Genomic DNA, 20163 nt, shown 5'->3' with positions numbered 1-20163 from the left:
TTTATGTCCACTCGAGCACATACTCAATTATTACTTTTGCAACACTAGGTCAAAAGTTGGACACATTTTAACTGATAAATTTGCACTGCAAAGGTTGTCTCTAAAAAAGCAGTATCAGTTTATTTTCATTAGCAACAGACAACTAACATATAAATCCTCTGACTGTTTAGACATATTTCCGAGTTTCTTCCTCCTTTAAACTCCTCTCTTTGTCTATTTCTGTCCTAATACTGCCTGGTTTTAAATATTGTAACTTTCCTGTATTTTAATTCATTGAGTGAGGATATGAGTACATTTCTTGTTCAAGTTTGCTTGGCTCTTTTCTTACACTCATACTGGCAGATAAGTTTCCAGATTATTGTTCTGTGTTCCTAAAGAAAGCCCAGTATGAGCCCATCGATTTGGATGGCATGAAATTTGTGAATTAGAGATTGGCTCTTACATCATTGATAACTCTTTACAGCAGTCTGGTCTTTCTTTCTCTTCAGAAAAGATTCTTTATTTTCTTCATATTCTTATGAATTTCCTATTCAGTTTATTCTTAGATATTTTATACTTTCTGGATAATATTAATTGGCTCTCCTTGTTATAGTTCTTCTTAGGTCAATTCTGGACTATAAGAAATGTTATGGTTTGTATGTATTTTGTATAATATAACCAGATTGACCCCAATGTGTTTCATATTAGTCGATTTATGATCTTGGGGTTTGCTTGTGTATACTCCTGCAAAGAATCGTGATTTTTTCCCCCATATTTTTAATATTTGTAACTTATAAAAATATTTTATAACATTGGCTTGGCCATAATTTGAAGAGCAACACTAAAAATAGGGTTGGAAACAAACATCCTAGGCTTTTTCCTGGTTTTATAGACATGGCATGATGTTTTAACATTAAATATAATGGTTATGAATTATGGAGACTGTATGAGTATGAATATCATCTTATGCATTCTAATTTATGAATTTCAATTTTTTTAGAATATATTTTTAAATTTTATTCAAATACCCTTTGGGCTTATATTGACAAGATTTGGGATTTTTTCCATCCATTTAGTATTATATAAAGTGAGTTATATAAATAACCTTCTAATAGTAATAATATTTCTTCCAGTCTGGAATAAACACTTCTTCATGTTTTACTATTCATTTTAATTTACTGCCAAATTCAATTTGCTACTATTTTATATAGATAGAATTTATCAATTTATACTTAAATTTGTTTTCATATACACCTTAAAAAGCTTATTTTTATTTGAAATACTGAATAGCTTAGAAAATGTATTCATCGTCACAGTGGCAGCCAAGCCTCTCTCAATGTGGGAGTGTATTGGACACTATTTATACTAACCCCTTAATGTACTTGATGACTTTTTGAAAAGGAGTTATGATTTCATTTTATATAAATTAGTGAATTAATGTAATACGGCTTTCTTTAGACTCTTATGATTAGTGGCAGGCCTTTGGAACTCACAGTTGATTTGGGTGAAAATACAGATGCAGTTGCATGCTTTTAAATAATGTAAATTCAACAGGGGGATTGAGGGGGTCTTGTCATTTGTGTACCTAGAGAAGGCAGTGTCTCGCAGTCTGTCCGTCTTTATTTTGTCTAGATCAGCTCACATGGAAACAGTGAAAGCCATCAATCAAACTGCAGACATAGACATATGCAAATATGAGCTGTTGAGTCCATTCTCTACTTGTAGAAATCTCTTAATTATTCACTTTCAAAGGCATAATGTGGAGTTAACAACCCAGACTTTAAGACTATAAAGCACACAACAGTGTGAAACCAACACAGGATTATATGCTTAATAAGTGTTTGTTGTTAATAACACTTTTGTTATGGGGCGCCTGGGTGGCTCAGTCCTTAAGCGTCTGCCTGCTTGGCAGGAAGCCTGCTTCTCCCTCTCCCACTCCCCCTGCTTGTGTTCACGCTCTCGCTGTGTCTCTGTCAAATAAATAAATAAAATCTTTCTTTAAAAAAAAAAAGAATGAAGCAGATATAAAAGAATATAGACCGTGTGATTTCATTTAGAGAATGTAGTGATAGGAGGCACACCAGCTGCTGATGGGGTAGAGGGAAAAGATGCAGGTAGCTTCTGTCGCATTGACAACATTATATATATTGAGCTGGGTGGTGGGCTCACAGGCATGTTGCCTTCTGAAAAGTTTATCCAACAGTATAATAATATAATGCACTTCATCTATATAAGTTATGTGTTCTAAATAATTCTAAATAATTCAAAACAGCTTAGAATATGTTCAACATGCTATGTAACGGTGATTCTACAGTGAGGTAGGCATGCAAATTGGTATATTTCTGAAGAGAAAAATCGTAGCAATATGTATAGACTTAAAAGTATTCTTTTTCTTAAAAGTATTCTTTTTCTTTAGTCTCATACTTTCAGAGAAATGTGGACTCCAGAATAAAATGAAATGCTCTCTAGTTCATTTAATAATGTAAAACTAAAGCCAAAGATAAAGAAAAAGGAATAAAAAAGAAGTTACTCAAACTGCTGTCTTTAGCCCAACTTTATGGGGAACTAAAGGGACACTAAAGTTCGGGGGGCAGAGGTGAAAAAAATATTTACTAGATTTCTTCTTTGGGAGAATGCTGGATGCAGTTCAGTGTAGAAAATTAAGACCGAATAAAATGCCATTTCCTTCAGCAGAGGAATAGTAAATGGTTCAGATATATAATGAACTGTCCTGCAATTTTCAAAAAGACAGTTGCAAAGACTTATGTGTTCACTTCTCATGGAAACCTACTTCTATTAAGTGAAGAACAAGTGGGTGGAATGGATCGTGGTAGATACTATAGATTGCTCTCTTCCAATACTTTCCTTTATTGTAGAGGCCAAAAAGCCAAAAAGTCACTTTCTGAGATCCCACAGAGCATGAGTTCTGGATGTTAGGTTCTACATTTTTCTGAGACTTGGGAAGCCAAAGGAAAGCAGAAGCCATTGACCGTCCTGTTGTTGGGGTGGGCAAACAAGCTTGGTGGGCAAGAACAGCTGTGGGCTGAAGTGGTATTTCATTGTAGGCACTGTACTCTGGGATGTCAAGGGTCATTGAAACAGTGGTCACTTCTTTTAGGTCCTGGCTTCCTATCGCAAGCAGTCCTGAAATTCCATCTTCCTGGTAGAACAGTGGCTGGTGCCATTCTGGAGATCCAAGATGGAATTCTCTCCTCTAGAATCTTAAACATTTTATAAACACCTCTTCCCTTATATTAAATTCCTTTCTTCTTAAGTCACTTACAGTTTCCTTCATTCATCACAGGATGCTATAATGATCTTAAACAAGGTCAGTCATTTATTCAACACATATTTACTTAGGGCTTGGAATTTCCTAAGTAGTGGCTACTTGGGATACATCACTGAACAAAACAAAGATCTTTGCCACTGAACAGTTTATATGTAGCCAAGTTGCCAGCAAAGGAAAACCAAACAAGATCTAGAACTGAATACTACCTGAGAAAGATTGCTCTTTTGTTTTGCCTTGTAAAATAAATGAAAGAGATCCAGGGGGCATGGGAGACATAGTTTGAAGTGCTCAACAGAGTGGTCAGATTAAGTCACATTAAGAAGATGACACTTGAACAAAGATTAATAGGAGTCAGATAGCAAGCCAAGGGATATCTGGGGACAGAGGGAATGGCTAGACCCAGGCCCAGAGACTGGAGTGGGCCCTACGTTTTGGAGGAATGGCACAGAAGCTTGTGTGGTTGAAACAGGAGGAAGGCAGAGTGTGGGGGTTGTTGAGGCCAGAGAGATGATAGGACACTGGGTTTTACTCAGAGAAAGGGGAGAATACTGGCCTTTTGTGCAGATGAGTATGTACCATCTGACTGGTGTTTTAAGAGGCTCAAGGCTCACTTAGCTGCTGAGAACGGATTGTTGATGGGCACGATGGGTCCCATTATAAGGAGATTCTTGCCACAGTCCAGGAGAGCAATAGCTTGGAATCTGGGAAAGACTGATGGTAGTGGACGTAGTGTGGCTATCACCAGATGACTGAGTTTGTTTTCATGTTTTTACTTTTCCGTGCCTTCAGATTCCCTATAATATGCATGATTTACTTAATACTAAGAGCACTTTTAGGAGTTACAATTTATAGTTGGTAAAAGAAAAGTGGGTAAAGGAGACAGGCATATTTAGTTCCAATTTAAAGCATCTGGAGAAAGGAAAGAGGAGAGGGAGGGGAGAAGGGAATTGAAGAGAAAGGAAACTGAAGAAAAGGAAGTTCATACTAAGAGTAAAGTGCAGCCCCCACAAAATGTACCAATTCATACGGTGAAGCTGGCCTCGGTGCTGGTAATAATAATAGTGATAAGAACCTTAGCATCTCAGAGACTTACCAAAACAAAGGATTATTTCTTGCTCACTACACAAACTCAGTGTGGTTGGTGGGGTGGGAAGGTGAGCTCTAATTCCCATATTCACTCAGGGACCCTTGCAGAGAGGGCCCCCCTTCTCATCCTGTGGAGCAGCAATGGGGCCCACTTGGCATTGGAGCCAAGTGGTGGAACGTTAGGCCCAGACTGGCCAAATGCCCAAATTGACCACAAGGTATTGGGAAATTTAGTGAGCATTGCAACCTTCAAAATTTGGGTAGAGAGAGAATAAAGAGCAAACTGGAAGGAGACATGAGAACAAACAATATCCAGGTAAGAGAGCTGCCCTAGGAAACAAGAAAAACAGATCCTTTAAGAAGGACAGATAATTGTCCAGGGTCTTGGCTGGCTGTAACACTTTGGTGATCTGATTAAGAGTTGTTTTGGTGGAGAGGACAGAATAAAACCTGATCAGTGTTGACTGAGAATATAATTGGAGGTAATATAGTGGTAACAGTGGAAAAAATAAAATATTACATATGTTACATATAGAATATGTAATTATATATATTAACACACACACACACACACACACACACACGTATATTCCAGAAGTTTTGTTATAATATGAATGGGAAACCAGAATGGTGTTCGCAGGGCTGTTTTGATATTTTAAAATATTTAACAATATCAAGATCTTAGTATACTTAGATATCAACTATATTTAAATATCCTTAACGTATTTTAAAGTATTAAAGATACTCTGTGTGTCAATGGGATTGGCCTACTGAGATATGAAAAATAGATGTTGCAGGTGAGAATGGGCTCTGCTGAAGAGTGAGTCCCTAGGAAAAGCATGGGGGAGGCAGTAGAGAGGTTGGTCTTAAATAGGAAGAGACATGTACTTTCCTTTGTCACAAGAAAGAAGACAAGGTGAAGAAGCAGGTGCAGGTTGGGTGTTGAAATTGAGGGCAAAAATGTGTGGTGCTTGTCTGTTTCCATTCCTCTGTGATGTACCCAGCTAGGTGACTAGTGAGAGTGAAGAGAAGTGGAGATTTGATAAGAAAGTGTCTTCGAAACTGAGGAAGTGTATTTACTAGTAATGCGGAGTGAGCAGCAAGTGCAAAATGCCAGGCCAACAGAGAGGAAGAATTGGGACTAAGTCTTGTTTGCAAGGGAGATGTTTTATTGGAACACTTTACACTTATGCTTGTGAAGAAAAGATGTGGAGGCAAAAGAAATGTAAAGAAAAATAAATGATTGATGATTGACAGAGTAGATGATTTGGAGGTCTTGATCAAGTCAGAACAGGTGACATGGGAATATGAGAATGGGTGAACTCCATAGTTAGGACCAGAGATAGTTGAAATCAAGATTTATTATGATGAAGCCATTAACTCATTTATGAAATATACATCTTTTAGTGCCTATTCTAACTGCTTTCGTGGTAGGTGCCAGAAACGTGGCGGTGAACAAACACACAAGGCCCTCGGCCTAATGAAGTTGGGAATTTCATTAGTGCATTAAAGAACCAATACAGAGATTTCTGAGATTATATCATAACCTATGACACCTGCTAAAGGGATAAGAAAGTGACATTTGAGCTGAAGCTCTAAAGTGAGTAGGGTCTTCAGTCACTTAGGAAATAAGTGGGGAGATCAGAGAAAAACTTTTCAAAAAGAAGAAGATTCTTTTGAGGATGAGAATCAAAGCCAGGGAGCTGGAGGTTATGGGGTGTGAGATACCAACATTGTCTTTGATGATAAGATTATACCCTGTCCTTGGGAAAAATCCATGCAGAATTTTCTCTGATTAAAACATAGGACATTAAAAGCTATAGTGGAATACTCTCAGAAACATTCATTTATCCCTAACAGTGTAAAAAAAAAAAAAAAAAAAAAGCCAACATGTGGATATTTTACCAGCATTAGAATTTATGGACTATATATATTTAATACACATAATATGTTTATATTATACATATATACATAAGTGTGCATATATACATATATGATAATTTAAAGGTTACACACACATACACGTGTACATCCAGACACATTGGTTGTCATATTTTCTCTTCCAATCTATAACCCAACACACTCATTTGCAGAGTACATCCCTCCTGAAAGAGAACAGATGTATCTAATTCTCTTCTCCATATCAATGCAGATTTTATTTTCTAGTACATTTTTCAAAAACTTGATGTTTAATAAAATAGGTGATTATGTTTTAATTTTATATGGATGAGACTGGAAAACAATTTCTATTTTTTTGTTACAAAGCTTATTTGCTTTCCTCTTCATTGTATTTTATTTGTTAGAGTATGTTCTCTCTCCTTCTACACTATACTCTTCTTCCATAAGAAATAAAATGTCTACAGAGTAGTAGTCAATGAAAAATATTTAAGTGACTAAGAACCTAGTGTAATATCACAGCAACAATTTAATAACCTATTTCTTAATCTTCAAATGTATTGCATATCTATTTTCTTTCAAAATTGTACATAATTACTTTGTAGATAGAAATTTTAAAATGTGGGTCACCTGGGTAGGTCAGTTGGTTAAGCATTTGCCTTCGGCTCAGGTCAGGATCCCAGGGTCCTAGGATTGAGCCCCGCTTTGTTGGGTTCCCTGCCCAGAGGGGAGCCTGATTCTCCTTCTGCCCCTCCCTCTGCTCATGCTTCCTCTCTCTTTCTCAAATAAATAAAATCTTTAAAAAATTTTTTTAAATATTTTAAAACGTGTTCATACCTTTTCTAGTTAACATCACAAACCACACATATTTGCACAAACCACAAATATTTGCACCATAGATAAAATATAGTTTTTAAAATAAGTGCTTTTATCATCTGGTTATTCGTGTCTATTTTATTCAATTTCCATTTTTAGTATCATACTTTTTTTCCTTATAATTGGAATTATTCATTAATTCGAGAGGAATCCTGAGGGGTGATTAAGTTATTTTTTGAGTATAATTTATGTAATTTGGGTGAATATATGAACTCTTTCAGTCATTTAGTAAATCATTCCCATAATCTTATCTGACTGCCAAAGTGAAGTGGACATTTGGCAAGTGACCAGTTAATTTGATCAATGCAGACACCAGACGGTATTATGCAGAAAAAAAAAGTCACTTGGCAGCTTTACTAAGGTCTTAATGGATCGAAAGGCTTGATGCAACCGCGAGGATAGTTGATTCACCTGGTGTGAACTGACCCACACAATTCATAGAAAACGGGAGTAGTTGGACACATGAACTCAGGCAAATGTCTCCGACTTGTATTTTACCAATCTGTGATCAGATAGGTTGGATCCATCTTCACTACATATGCAACAATATGCGTATTTCTTCTCAACTACATATGCTGCATATAACAGTGTCTACTTTCATGATTTGAGGTGAAAGTCAGAAAAAAAAATTTATTTAATGAAGTATCAAGTAAAATATACCTTACAAGGTGTTTACTAGGAGCTAACATTTATTATTGGTGAATAAACTCAGAGGAGAGCTTTTCACTGAATTCTCTTTTTTGGGCCTGTTATGAACTTTATCTCATACTTACAGGTTGAATTTAATAAATTGTTAGTCTCATCTGATTTTTGGATGGTATGAAACTGATCTTGTACAATATTAACTGGGGAATAATTACAGCTGTATGTTTTAAGGAATGAAAAAAATATTTTGGAGTATAATTCAAAAGTTATAATTAAATGACAAATTCCAATTTTTATAGCATTAAAAAAAAAGTCCTATAAAGGAATTTAGAAGGAAATTGCTTTCTCCTATACCAGAATTGTATTTATCACGGCTTTACTCTTGCATTTGTAAGTGCATTTGTGCCTTTGGCAGAAATATACTGTTTTCATGATGAAAAAAGTTTTTTCTTGAAATTGTGTTAGACGGTGTTAGACAGTATCTGTTTATGTAACACTTGGGCTTAAACAGACTGAAATAACCATACTTCATACCACTGATTTAAAAGATTATGGACAGAATTCCATTAAAATTATGGGATAAATGTTTGATCCTCAATACACAAATTATACGTATGGAGTCTACTGACAGCATATCTAAATCAATAAAGTATTTTAAGAGAAAGTATACTTAAGATAAGCCATATAAATAGTGCAGAAAAAGCAATATTTCGAGCTCAGAATGCTTTGGTGTAATGTTTGGGGTAAGACTCTTTAACCCTATTCAACTTTGTATGTAAAGGGTTTTATTGAAAAGTTTGCTGCATAAGCTTTGTATGCATAACCTTAATAGCTATAGCATTGAAATATAAAAAAAATACAAAACCAGTATCTATTTTCAATTAGGGACTTGGGGAGGATATTTACAGCTGCCAATAAAAAATCAAGAACATATTTCTAAATTTACTTTTTCCCTCCAGAGTCTCAAGCCTTTTCCTATTGCAAAGACAACAAGAATGTGTATAAATGGCATTTACTGCATAGTGATAGATATTGAAATCATTTAAATTCCTGTTTTTAACCATGAAAAAGAAAGAAGATAGAAGAAATTATAGCTACCACTCACGCAGGTAAAATTAATATGAACAACAGGCGCTAGAGTATATTTCCCCGTGTAGGAAAGTTATTAAGATTTTTTCCACTCTGTTTATCTGCAGCAACCATTCTCAGACCTACTGTAGCCCCATCGTGTTCCATTTTAATGTACATTAACTCATTTCATCTTATTGAACATGAGTGCCCTAAGGCTAGGACTGTTACTTTTGTAACACAGGAGCTTGCAAAATTTTAAAAAGTAAACAATGGGCTCTCTCTGAGCCACTCCAGGCAGGCTCCAACACACTCCTGTTCTGACAGGCCCTAAACTCCCCAGATTATGGGCAACTGGCGTTTGGGGACTGTTTGTGTGAACAGCTAGCACACGGATTCCAATCACCAGGCGCTGCTGAGCAGGGCAGTAGGAAGCGGGGTGTCAATTTACTGGAGGACACGATGTTTCCAGCAGAGCTTCCAACTCCAGCAGTTTCCCCTGAAACATGTGGAACCTATACCTTTCGTGTTTTGGCTGACCTAAGCTTTCCTAACTCTGCTCTTCCCCCCCCAAGAAACTCTATTCCTTAATGCACACAATACCATGTTGTTGAATCGCTTACTAGCCCTGGAGCAAAACTGAAGACAGCATGCACAAAGGGACCTACTTTGCCCAACAGGCAACCCTTGTAAATCAGGTATGGGGATATGTTTAATTTTTGAGAGACTTGTTTTCCCGATTTTATTTTAAGGTTTTGCCTAACTTTGGCCTCCAATGCCTCTCCTTTAGAAACACCCAACACAGAAGAGAGATGAAACCCAAGCAGTCCATATTGACGGACTAATTTTTCTTAATTTACATTGAACCCTTTTATATTTCCAGACTCCCTATGAGACCTTAGAGTACCAATTAGTGTTAATCTATAGAATAGTTTGATAATTCCATTAGGTAACAGATATTGATTTCTGGATATGGAGGCTATCTGGAGAATTAAATGTTAATAAATGCTATGAGCAGGTGTCTAATTCCTGTGGCATGAGATTATCTGAGTTTGTGGATAAGATATGCACTACTTTTCTTAGATTGAAAAACTGAGTTAGCTTTCTGATTCTATATCAAAGTTTGGTTATTTCAATAGAAAGTAAAAGGCTGAGAGGCCCACTGGATTTGTATACCTGTAATACCTCACCTTGCTCCCAAGGCAAATGTTCTGTTAAAAACTATGGTGCATTTGGTATTGCATGGAAAAGTAAACTTCTCGAGGATGATATATATTTAATTATACAACATTCTTAAGAATGCTTGGCCTCACTGTGATACCAAGAAATGCTCTACATCAGCAATTCATATTTCAATTTGATATACTCCTTTTGAAATATCATATACATGTAATACATTATAGATGCCGAAAAAGACACAAAATGAGTAAAATGAAACCACTTCCCTCATAAAACTTACACTTTATATCAGTGAGGGTCCAGTCAAGTAAATAGAAAATACCCTAGGTCTACACACAGAGGAGATTAGATGCAGGGAACTGGTTACAAAGTAATTGAAGAACTCAGAAGCTAGCCAAGCAACAGTTGGGAGAGGCTGCTGGGGGAGACAGAAACAGTATGATAAGAACTAAAACTACTATTGATATGTCCCTTCTTCAAGGGATGGCCATCAGATAGGAGTTAGAGCCACAGTGGATAAGCAACTGCATGAGAGCTACAACTCTAGACAGAGCAAGAGAAGAAGAGCTCTGGATTCTCCCCTCCACCTGCCCTCCAGCACCAGGATCCCTCACTGGTGGAAGCTACCTGGAAGCCACTGGCAGGGGTCCTGGGAAAGGCACATACAAAGCAGAGGAGGGAGGAATATATCTGAGAGTAGGTCAGCAAGTGGCCAAGCAGCACAGATAGACATTTAAATAGTATAGTGGAGCATGGGAAAGGCCATGAGAAAGTATAAAAGAATTGCTCCGGTGATAAACTGAAGGAAAAACATAAACTGATAGAGTAGATGGCATGCGATGTAGGTCAAGATTAAAGTGGACATATTGTTTACCATCTAAACCCCAAATTTTTAAAGGTATGGGGGGCTGTGCCTGGGTGGCTCGGGTCGTTAAGCATCCTACTCTTGGTTTCAGCTCAGGTCAGGGTCTCAGGGTCGTGAGATCGAGCCCCAAGTTGGGCTCCATGCTCAGCTCAGAGTCTGCTTGAGGTTCTCTCTCCCTCTCCTTCCCCCTCTGCGAGTGGCATTCTCCCCTCCCTCAAATAAATAAATAAATAAAATCTTTTTTTAAAAAAAAGAATGTATGGGGGGACTTTTAATAAGTACTCCAAGACAACAGGCATAAACTAAACAAATAAAATACTTGAGAAATACAATACTGGAGTCAATGATAGAGTTGAGAGTAAAATCTGCATGACTATGTCATTGAAGATATTTCACAGGTAAGTACCAATATCCACTAAGGTGTGTCATCATCATTTTTGTGGGAGAGCAACTGTATCATTTTATCTTGGGGAATACAGGCTTCTAGTTTAGGAAAGATTAAAATCAGGTTGGTTTTGGGCATCTTAAGTGGCAAACTGTGGTAGCACATCCATGTGGACATGTGTCAAAAGATAACACATACCACAAGTTAGGTGCTTCCTTTGATGGATCAGTCCTGTGATATCAAGACCTTGTACGAGTTTGATGAAATCAGGTACTCGTATCTAGCAGCTTAATCACTTCTTTCTCCTTGGTCAGGCATTACTCACTTCGCTTCCTCTCATGGCCGTTTTTGACTCTTTTGACAAACCGTGCTTATTCCATAATTTAATTTTAATTTAATTCCATATTTAATTCTTGGAAATCTATATTCTATCTTATTCCATTCCTCTGAAACTATCTGCTCACAATTAACTAATGAATGCCCAGGTGTCCTATGCAACCCATATTTTCAGTGTTGATACTTGTCTACATTTCTGGATCATTTGAAATGATTGATTCCCTTTGAAAGACTGACATCCGTAGACAAAAAAAAAAATGTTGAATCTCTTGCTGTCCTAAAATACTTTGAAGGTGAAGATTAATATACAAAGTACAATGAAAATCATCTTAATTCTAGGCCTTATAGAAAAAACACTCTACATTTTGGAGTGTTTGGCTACTTGAGCAAGTTGCAAACGGGAAGGGAAGTAATTATATTTTTTTCATACTGCTGCCTAGGACAAGTTTTGTTCTTCATTCCTCCTTAAAATCTAGGACTACCAGAGCTTTTGCACATTATTATTGGGCGCTAACAAATGATCTATTGTATCACTGGTTAAGGAATCCAATCTCATCAATTATCAAAGTTTCAGTCTCTCAGCTGAGTCAAAGATTTTGCATTTCTTCAGTCTGGCCTCAGGCTGGGAAGCCTGCAGGGAGAATGGGCAATGCCTGCTTCTCTTTTTTCCACATTGCTCTCCCACTCCGTCTCCCTGACTCACTAGGCTGCCTCACATTTTTCAGGGCTAGAGTAGATGGCTGGGAGAGAGGATAGAGGGAAGGCCCTATGGACAGGCACATTGCTTTGGCCATGCCTGCTTCTCTGGTCATTAGATGGTCAGGTGCCAGCCCTGTCTGTCATGGCACTCCTCTCCCATTTAGCCACTAGTCACTCTGCCATCCGTCTTGTGTTCTCCGAGTCCCTTCCATAGAGAGCTCTTCTCTAGGTACCAACCTCACCCACGCAAGCTGATCCTATAGGGTGAGTTGTTTGTTTAAATGATGCACGTCCATTACCTCTCCTGGATCCACTCATGATCCATCCCAAACATTCATTCATTCTTGTCCCAACAAATTGCCTGAAAGTACAGGCAATTAATAGTAGACCACCATCTCCCGGCTCTGTAACAACAGGCTGCTTTTTATTTTTCTGATGTGACTGAGGAACCAATCTCCCCTCACCCCCACCCCCACCTCCAAAGGACATGAGTTAAGATTGTCTCCAGACTCCGCTTGATTTGGTTTCAGGTGGGTGTGGGTAACCTCCCTTTGTCTCTCAGGAAAAGAGGAGAGGAAGTACCTCAGGGCTCAGATAACAGGACTTTCCAATGTCTCCCTGTCAATGTGAAATCCCCTCTTTATACACCCTCCCTCCAGATGTAGGAGGACCTAATGGGTACAGAACAAGATTTCTCTCCTCCCAGCCTTTTGGTTTTCTTTCTGGTCATTCTGTTATCTGTTTTAGGAGAGTTACCTAAGAATCCTTTGTTTACCATGTTGAAGACCTGGGTAAAACTGGATAAAAGGAAAAGCCCCATTTCATAATATATTTTGAATATCTTGCTACCATGTATTTATGTGGTATATATATTCATAATTAGAATCGTTACGTATATAAAATTGTGCAACGTGCTTTTTTATTCATCATTATGTTAGCGCCTCATTTTTGTGTTACCAAAACTCTTTCCATATAATTTAAAGGCATATAATATTACACTGTAAGGATAATTATAATTTATTCAGTAAGGGCCCAGTTTTCTAGATTATTCCCAATTTTTATTATTGTTGTTGCTATTATAAATAATGCAGAGTGAATATGTTTTTAACAGAAAGCTTTCATATATATCTTGGTATTTTCCTAGAATAATTTTGTTATAAAATATAGTACAGATTTAAGAACTGTTGATCTATTTTAGTAAATTGTCTTCTCTCCCAAAATTGTCATGAAAATTTACATTTTCCTTCACTATATGAGAGTGTGTTTCTTACCATTTATGTATTAATATTCTTATTAATATTTTTTTCATTTTTTGGGTTTCCTTTTCTGTGAATTTTTTTTCCTTTGTATATCTTTGTCTTAGCCTCTGGATTATTTCCTATTAAATTTTAGGAACACTAAATACAGTTTTATTTCTACTTGCCTTTCTGGTCACTTCCTTATTCCCTCCTTTACTGGCTCCTCTGTTCTTTTTACATAAATAAAAGGAGGAATTGTTTGGATACCAGGTTTGTAAAACTCCAGTCTATTTATTTAAGTTATTTATTTCTCTAGAATTATGACCAAAAGCAATAGCCTTAGCTACCAGCAGAGTTTGCTGTGTGTGGAACCACTTTCATATAAAAGGGCTGCCCGGGGAACTTGGAAAAGCCTGATTTATTAAATGAAATTAAGCATTTTCAACAAAAAGTACTTTCTCTGAATATTTGTAGCTTTGGGCAATTACAGAGTGCTGAGTGTGGGTAGAGAGAAGGTTGCAAACTTTAGTTATAAGGCATTACTTAGCTAAGTGTGCATGGCTTTAAGAGAAAAAGTATGTAGGAGTAACGCATTCCCCCACTGAGAATGAGTCAGTGATAGCTCTTTTCCCCACGGAGGGCTGTAAAATAGAAAAAGAACTTATGATTCCATCTACAATTTCAGTGGCTAACCATTAAAGATTTAACTTAATATTTACATGTTCTTTAGAGACACAGAATGCTGCATGAATACTAAATTATATTTATAACTTATAGTTATGGTTTAGCTGTAGGATTAATAGCCATATTTGCAATTCTTTAGAAATCTTTAAATATCACACAGTCAGGATATGTATTATAATAGATGAAATGTATTGCCTAATGTTATAGAACTTTATTGTGCTTAGATTTAATTGATGGTTAATGCATGCAATTAAAAGGATATGAGCCTAATGAGATCTTTTTATTTAGCCTATCTTATTAGAACTAATATATATCTGTGCATGAGCCACATATGAGATACCCTCGAGATGTACACATATATAAACACATATGTAAGCGTGATGGAAAACAAATATAATTTTCCTAATTAGGCCCTATAACTTTTCTCTGCAGTATTTCCAGGTACATTTGAAAACTGATCTAGCCTTACTTTTGTATGTTAGAATACCCTGATTGTTTTTCTTTGTCTGTTTTGCTTTCCCACTGATACGGGGTTTTTTTGGCTAAAAGGAAATAACCAGCAGTAACTGTGTACTGACATCTAAATAATCCAGATTATTGCTTGAAAAAGGAGCAGGGACTTCCCATTTGGACTCCATTCGACATACAGAATAGGGCCTCACATATTTTCATTATGCTCATTCATTGTTTCATTCATACAGATAATTAATGGTTATCAGCCACTCCCCTTACACCATTCTAAGAAAAATATTGACAATGAATTCAGGGAGAAGGTCAGAGTCATGTCTTAGATTTGCAAAGAAGTCTTCTGGCTGGACTCCACCTGTCCATTTCTGCTTCTTCCATTTCTTTTCACTTGGTCCAGGGAACTGCTGTTTATGTACCTCTTCAGACTTGATAGATACCAACAAACTGCTCTCCCAAGTGTTTAGCCAACTTACATCCCTACAGTGTGCATCTAGACTGGATATCACATTTTAAATATAATTTTATAGATATTTTATATCCATATAAATATTTTAATGCAATTTTTGTAGATCTTTGGGCATTCTCTGAAATAATATGGAACAAGATTATCTTTTCCTCTAAAATTTGGTAAAACCTACCCAAAGTGTTTTGTGTCTTGATTGTTCAATTTTTTAATGGTCATGCATTCACTCTAATTTTCTAGTTTTTCTCAATTTTTGATAGAGTATGTTTTTCTAAAAAGTTGTCCATTTTATTTTGTTATGTCTTCATAAACTCATTACCTTTTCTCATTTCTCAAACTTGTCTCTTTGACCACTGTTTTTGCCTGAGCTAATTTAAGCAACATCTTTCCAATCTTATAGGAAACAAATTTAATTTTGACTTACTCTTTACTCTGAACTAACCACATATTTGTGAAACCTGCCTCCAAAAAATCTGTAATATTTTTCTACTGCTACTTATCTATATTCGCTACTCCAGTCCATAGTTTCATAATTTCTCACCTTGACCACTGACTGCAATGTATTTTTAACTTACTCATTTCCTCTACTCTTTATTAAGTCTATCTTTGAAACTCTGGTGTGAATATTTTTGTTCTTCCTCAAAAAAACAGACACTCTTTTGCTTATTGAATAAGTCTCAAGTGACTTAGCGTGATATTTAATGAACTCATGATTTATATTCCAGTATTCATTTCCAAATAAACTCAAGTCTATTCCTCAATTACTTGGGTTTATTAATATATACAAACAATATTAGTGAATATGCTACTGCATCTTCACACCCTTTTTACATTACTTTGTCAGCAAAGTTTCTATCCTCTGTTTTTCCATCCATGGCCTCTTTCCTGTGATATTTAATTCTCTATGGTAGAGCTCTCCAAGTCACAGCCATGGGGCATTGGCTGTTGAAGTATGTGTTACGCAGGAGGCAGATTCTGAGATAACAACATACAGGAAGTTTATTGGGGGTATAATGCCTATGGGGGAAGGGAACAGGCAGTGTAGGGCAGAGGGAGAGATGGGACTGGAGTGAGAGATAACAGTACTTCTGACCTCTGGGCAGTTCTGAAGCCAGGATGAACCTGTGGAGTGTGCCTAATCAAAGTGAGAAAAGCAGTTGTTTCTATTTCTAAATTGGTCAGGCTGCTCCAGGAGGGGGATGTGGACTTAGGGAGAAAGATCTTTGACCCCAAGGGGAAAGAGTGGTATTACATTTCCAGCTACTGGTGGAATACATTCTCCCATCCTGAAGGTGGCCCTGAAGGGCAGAGGACAGCATTCCCTGGCACCAGATCATCCATGCTTCTCATCTACCCCCTCATGATTTATTCCCAATTCCCTATCCTTAACAACTCATTTGACTATTTCTTAGTACTTATCACATTTGGAAAATTTACTTATTAGACTATCTTTAATCCATGACCTCTACTGGCTTGTAGGCTCTATAAGGTTAGAGACTGTGTCTGTTTGTTTACTATTATATATAGAATGCATAGCCAAGTCTCTGGCACATAGTAGATACTCAGTGGATACCTGTTAACTGAATGACTGATAATATGTCAACTCTATAGCTAGCACTAAAATACTCTTATTTATATTTAACATATAAGATGTTAAATGAACCCTCTAAAGATGTTACTTATAACCACAGTGCTCTTAAAGTAATGTCACCAAGCCTCATAAATGTTTATGAATAACACTGAATTTATTTCTGTTGAAATATGTTTCTTTGATTTCTAATTTCTTGATGTAGGAATTATTGTATATATAGATATGGATATTGACATTTATCATAAGAAATAGGCAAGTGGTAAAAGATATTTTTAGAATATGCTTAATTTGGATGAGATTGTGAGTTCCTTAATGTATTTAAGTAGATGGATTTGATCTTATTGTCCAATCTATCTGAGTCAACTTTGAGAAAAATCTGCTCTTGTTGATAGACTCCAGCTGTGTGTAATACTGCTAGGAAGGCTATGAACAGACCATGAGCAAGTTATTTCCAACTTTCCAAGTGTTTCTCTCTATTAAATATAGTTGAACTATATATTACATTGTAAATTTCAGATTTATACATGTCAATATACTATTATGAATATTTGATATTACAGATGCAAAAATTTCTAATTTTCTGTAGATTTAAAAAATTGAGCAAAGAAAAACAACATAGTAATACTTTTAAATCTGCTGCATGTTATTTTGTTTTTCCTTCAAATAGATGCTTCTAAATGTATGTGATTAATTTTACCAGCCTCTCATTTCAAGTTATAAGAAATGTATTTTAGTTCTGTAAGCTTGCCACAATCAAAAGCATGTAAATACTTGATGTATCAGATATAAGATTAATTCTAGGTAGAAAGCAATATTCTTACTTATAAGAACATAAACTAATGCATGATTTCAAAAATACCATATACAAAATTTAAATCAAATCCTTTACATCACTAGAAACAATTTATTTTAGAAGCTAGTATTATCCTATCAAAATATCTTATATAAACACATTTTTTATTTTCTATAGCAAGACCCAGTATCATTATTCATAGCCACTTATAAAAGGATTGTGAATTATATTTACTGTTCAGTTTTATAGCTTTAGATTTATTGAGGATTGCACACTGACAATCTGTAGTACTGTATATATTCTTTATATATGTTTGATTTCCATTCAGATTTTTCTCTTCCAAAATAAAATATAAATATACTACATCATGGTTTTATGCATTTTACCATTAAAACATATTAGGATAAGCATGCTCTAAAAGTCCATAAGAATCTTTATTATCCACTTAATTCTCTTTTCAAATGCAAACCATTAACTCTTTAAATAAACATATATTTGGATGCCTTCCAATCGAATGTTTATAAGCAATTTACAGGGAAAAAGATATTTCAGATAAAGGCATTAAACATATGCATGGGACTATGATTTGTGATCCTAAGAGCCTTCATCCTTTACAGTAATGTGTATTCAAAGAAAAAACTGGATTGGGGAGGACTCATTACAAGAATAACAAAAAATTAGGTATACAGTAGCAAAGGCCAGAGCTTTGAGAATTAAAAAAAGAAATCCATCTCTCTCCAGAAAGTCAAATGCAGATCGTGGAGAATTAATGTCTTAAAGTGTCAAAGAACTTGTGAAGTCTTGAAAGATAAGGCCTGATAACAAGATTAAAGCCAGCTATGAGAGAGTGTTCTGATAAAATGAAAAGTACAGGAGTAATTTACAACTAGGTTGACTATAAGGAATTGACTTAGCCTCTCTAAGACTGAATAGGGAAAATGGTAATAAAGAGAAGGTATGTTGGGGTGCCTAGGTGGCTCAGTCAGTTAAGTGTCTGCCTTGGGCTCAGGTCATTATCTCAGGGTCCTGAGATTGAGCCCTGTGTTAGGCTCCCTGTGGAGTCTGTTTCTCCCTCTGCCTCTCCACCCCCGACTTGTTCTCTCTCTCAAATAAATACAGTCTTTTTTAAAAAAGAGAGCGAGAGAGAAGGTATGTGAAGAGTTTGGCATTATAGTAGGTACTTGGCTAATACTAATTCCTTTCCCCCTAAACTGACTTTTAAAAACATATTTGTATTAATGAAATAATCTTTTCCTCCTAAAGTGAAATCCAGTTTTCATCTTTATTAGAATAGAAAGTAAAAGTAAAAAATTATGAAATAAATATAATTAAAATATGTTTGTAGATAAAATTTGGCATATTTGCTCATGTAACAAAATATGCCCAGACCAGGCCAGGTCTGCCAAACTCAACTGTAAGCAGGATTCCCCTTTTGGCCTACATTGTTGCAGTGCCTACAAGCATATATCTTCCATTTACATATTCAAATGCTAAAAATTCTAGATCATCTCCTACCACCCAATATTTTATTGCTCAGTTAGGTTATATCTACTTTCCTAAAAAAGCACTTGGCAAGAGTAAATCTTACTACAACTGGCATATACTAATGGTCCCCAAACTTTAAGCTGAATCAGAAACACACAGAGGGCTTGTTAAACCCAAGGTTGCTGGGCCCCAACCCCTGAGTTTCTGATTCAGTTGGTCTTGGATGGAATTCCTAGGTGATGCTGATGCTGCAGGCTGAAGATTATGGATTGAGAATAGATTTTGGCCAATAATACATAGCCCCCTCTGGTCCTGAGAATAGGTTAACCTTCCCTAAGCAAAGGGCCAAGCTATAGAATGTGAATGCTAGGGGCTCTGCCTGCAAGGATGACACATGGTTGAGGTGCAATTTTTGTTGACAAATTGTAGTGTTTTCCCCTTCTTTCCTTTTTCCCCTCCCTCTTGTCTTCTTCTCTTCCTTCTTCTCTTTCTCCTTATCATTCTCTCCCTTTTTCTTCCCTTCTTCCATCCTTCCTCCTTTCTTATTTTTTTTCTTTCTATATGTCCTTCTCAAATTTGTTTTTGTTAGTTTTCTTTAAAGAGAGTTAAGTAAACAAGTGAGACTTCCAGGGAAGATAGCAGAGTAGGAGTATCCTAAGCTCGCCTCATCCCATGGATATACCTAGATAATACCCACATCAGTGTAAGTAACTCAGAAAATGACAGAAAGACTGATAGAACACTCTCTATAACTGTAGAGAAGAGGAAGGGCAGAGACATGGTTGACTCATGGGACTATCTGCAGAAGGGAGGGACACTGCAGGAGCAGAGAGAGGAGAGGGGCAGAACCTACACCGGGGACCCCAGGCATGGGGAACCTGCACTGAGAAAATGAATCCCCATAAGATTTGGCTTTGAAAATCAGATTGGTTAACTTCTGAGTTCTTATAATTGGTGAGGCTTAACAACTGGAACATTAAAAATCAGCAGCTTGGTTCTGAAATCCGGAGGGCAATAAAAACTGAGTCCCCACCCTTAAAGAGAAAGCATAACTAACAGCCCCACTGAGATACAGCATTGAAGCAGCAGTTTGAAAAACCTTTGGTGTATATGGGAAGATTTATTGACTGATCTCAGA

At 36.4% G+C, this 20163-nt stretch overlaps 1 protein-coding gene across 1 annotated transcript in view; it reads left to right on the top strand.

Moving 5' to 3' along the window:
• The window catches only part of CCDC102B (coiled-coil domain containing 102B), a 192316-nt gene that overhangs the window by 165118 nt on the left and 7035 nt on the right, over positions 1–20163 (top strand). Inside the window, 1 exon segment of the mRNA XM_021686250.1 lies at positions 5266–5288. Coding sequence (XP_021541925.1) covers positions 5266–5288 — 23 coding nt within the window.

The sequence above is a fragment of the Neomonachus schauinslandi genome, chromosome 14 (assembly GCF_002201575.2).
Source record: "Neomonachus schauinslandi chromosome 14, ASM220157v2, whole genome shotgun sequence".
In the NCBI taxonomy this organism is placed as follows: Eukaryota; Metazoa; Chordata; class Mammalia; order Carnivora; family Phocidae; genus Neomonachus; species Neomonachus schauinslandi.
The sequence above is the reverse complement of the archived record's forward strand: the minus strand, read 5'-3'. Positions and strand labels throughout refer to the sequence as shown.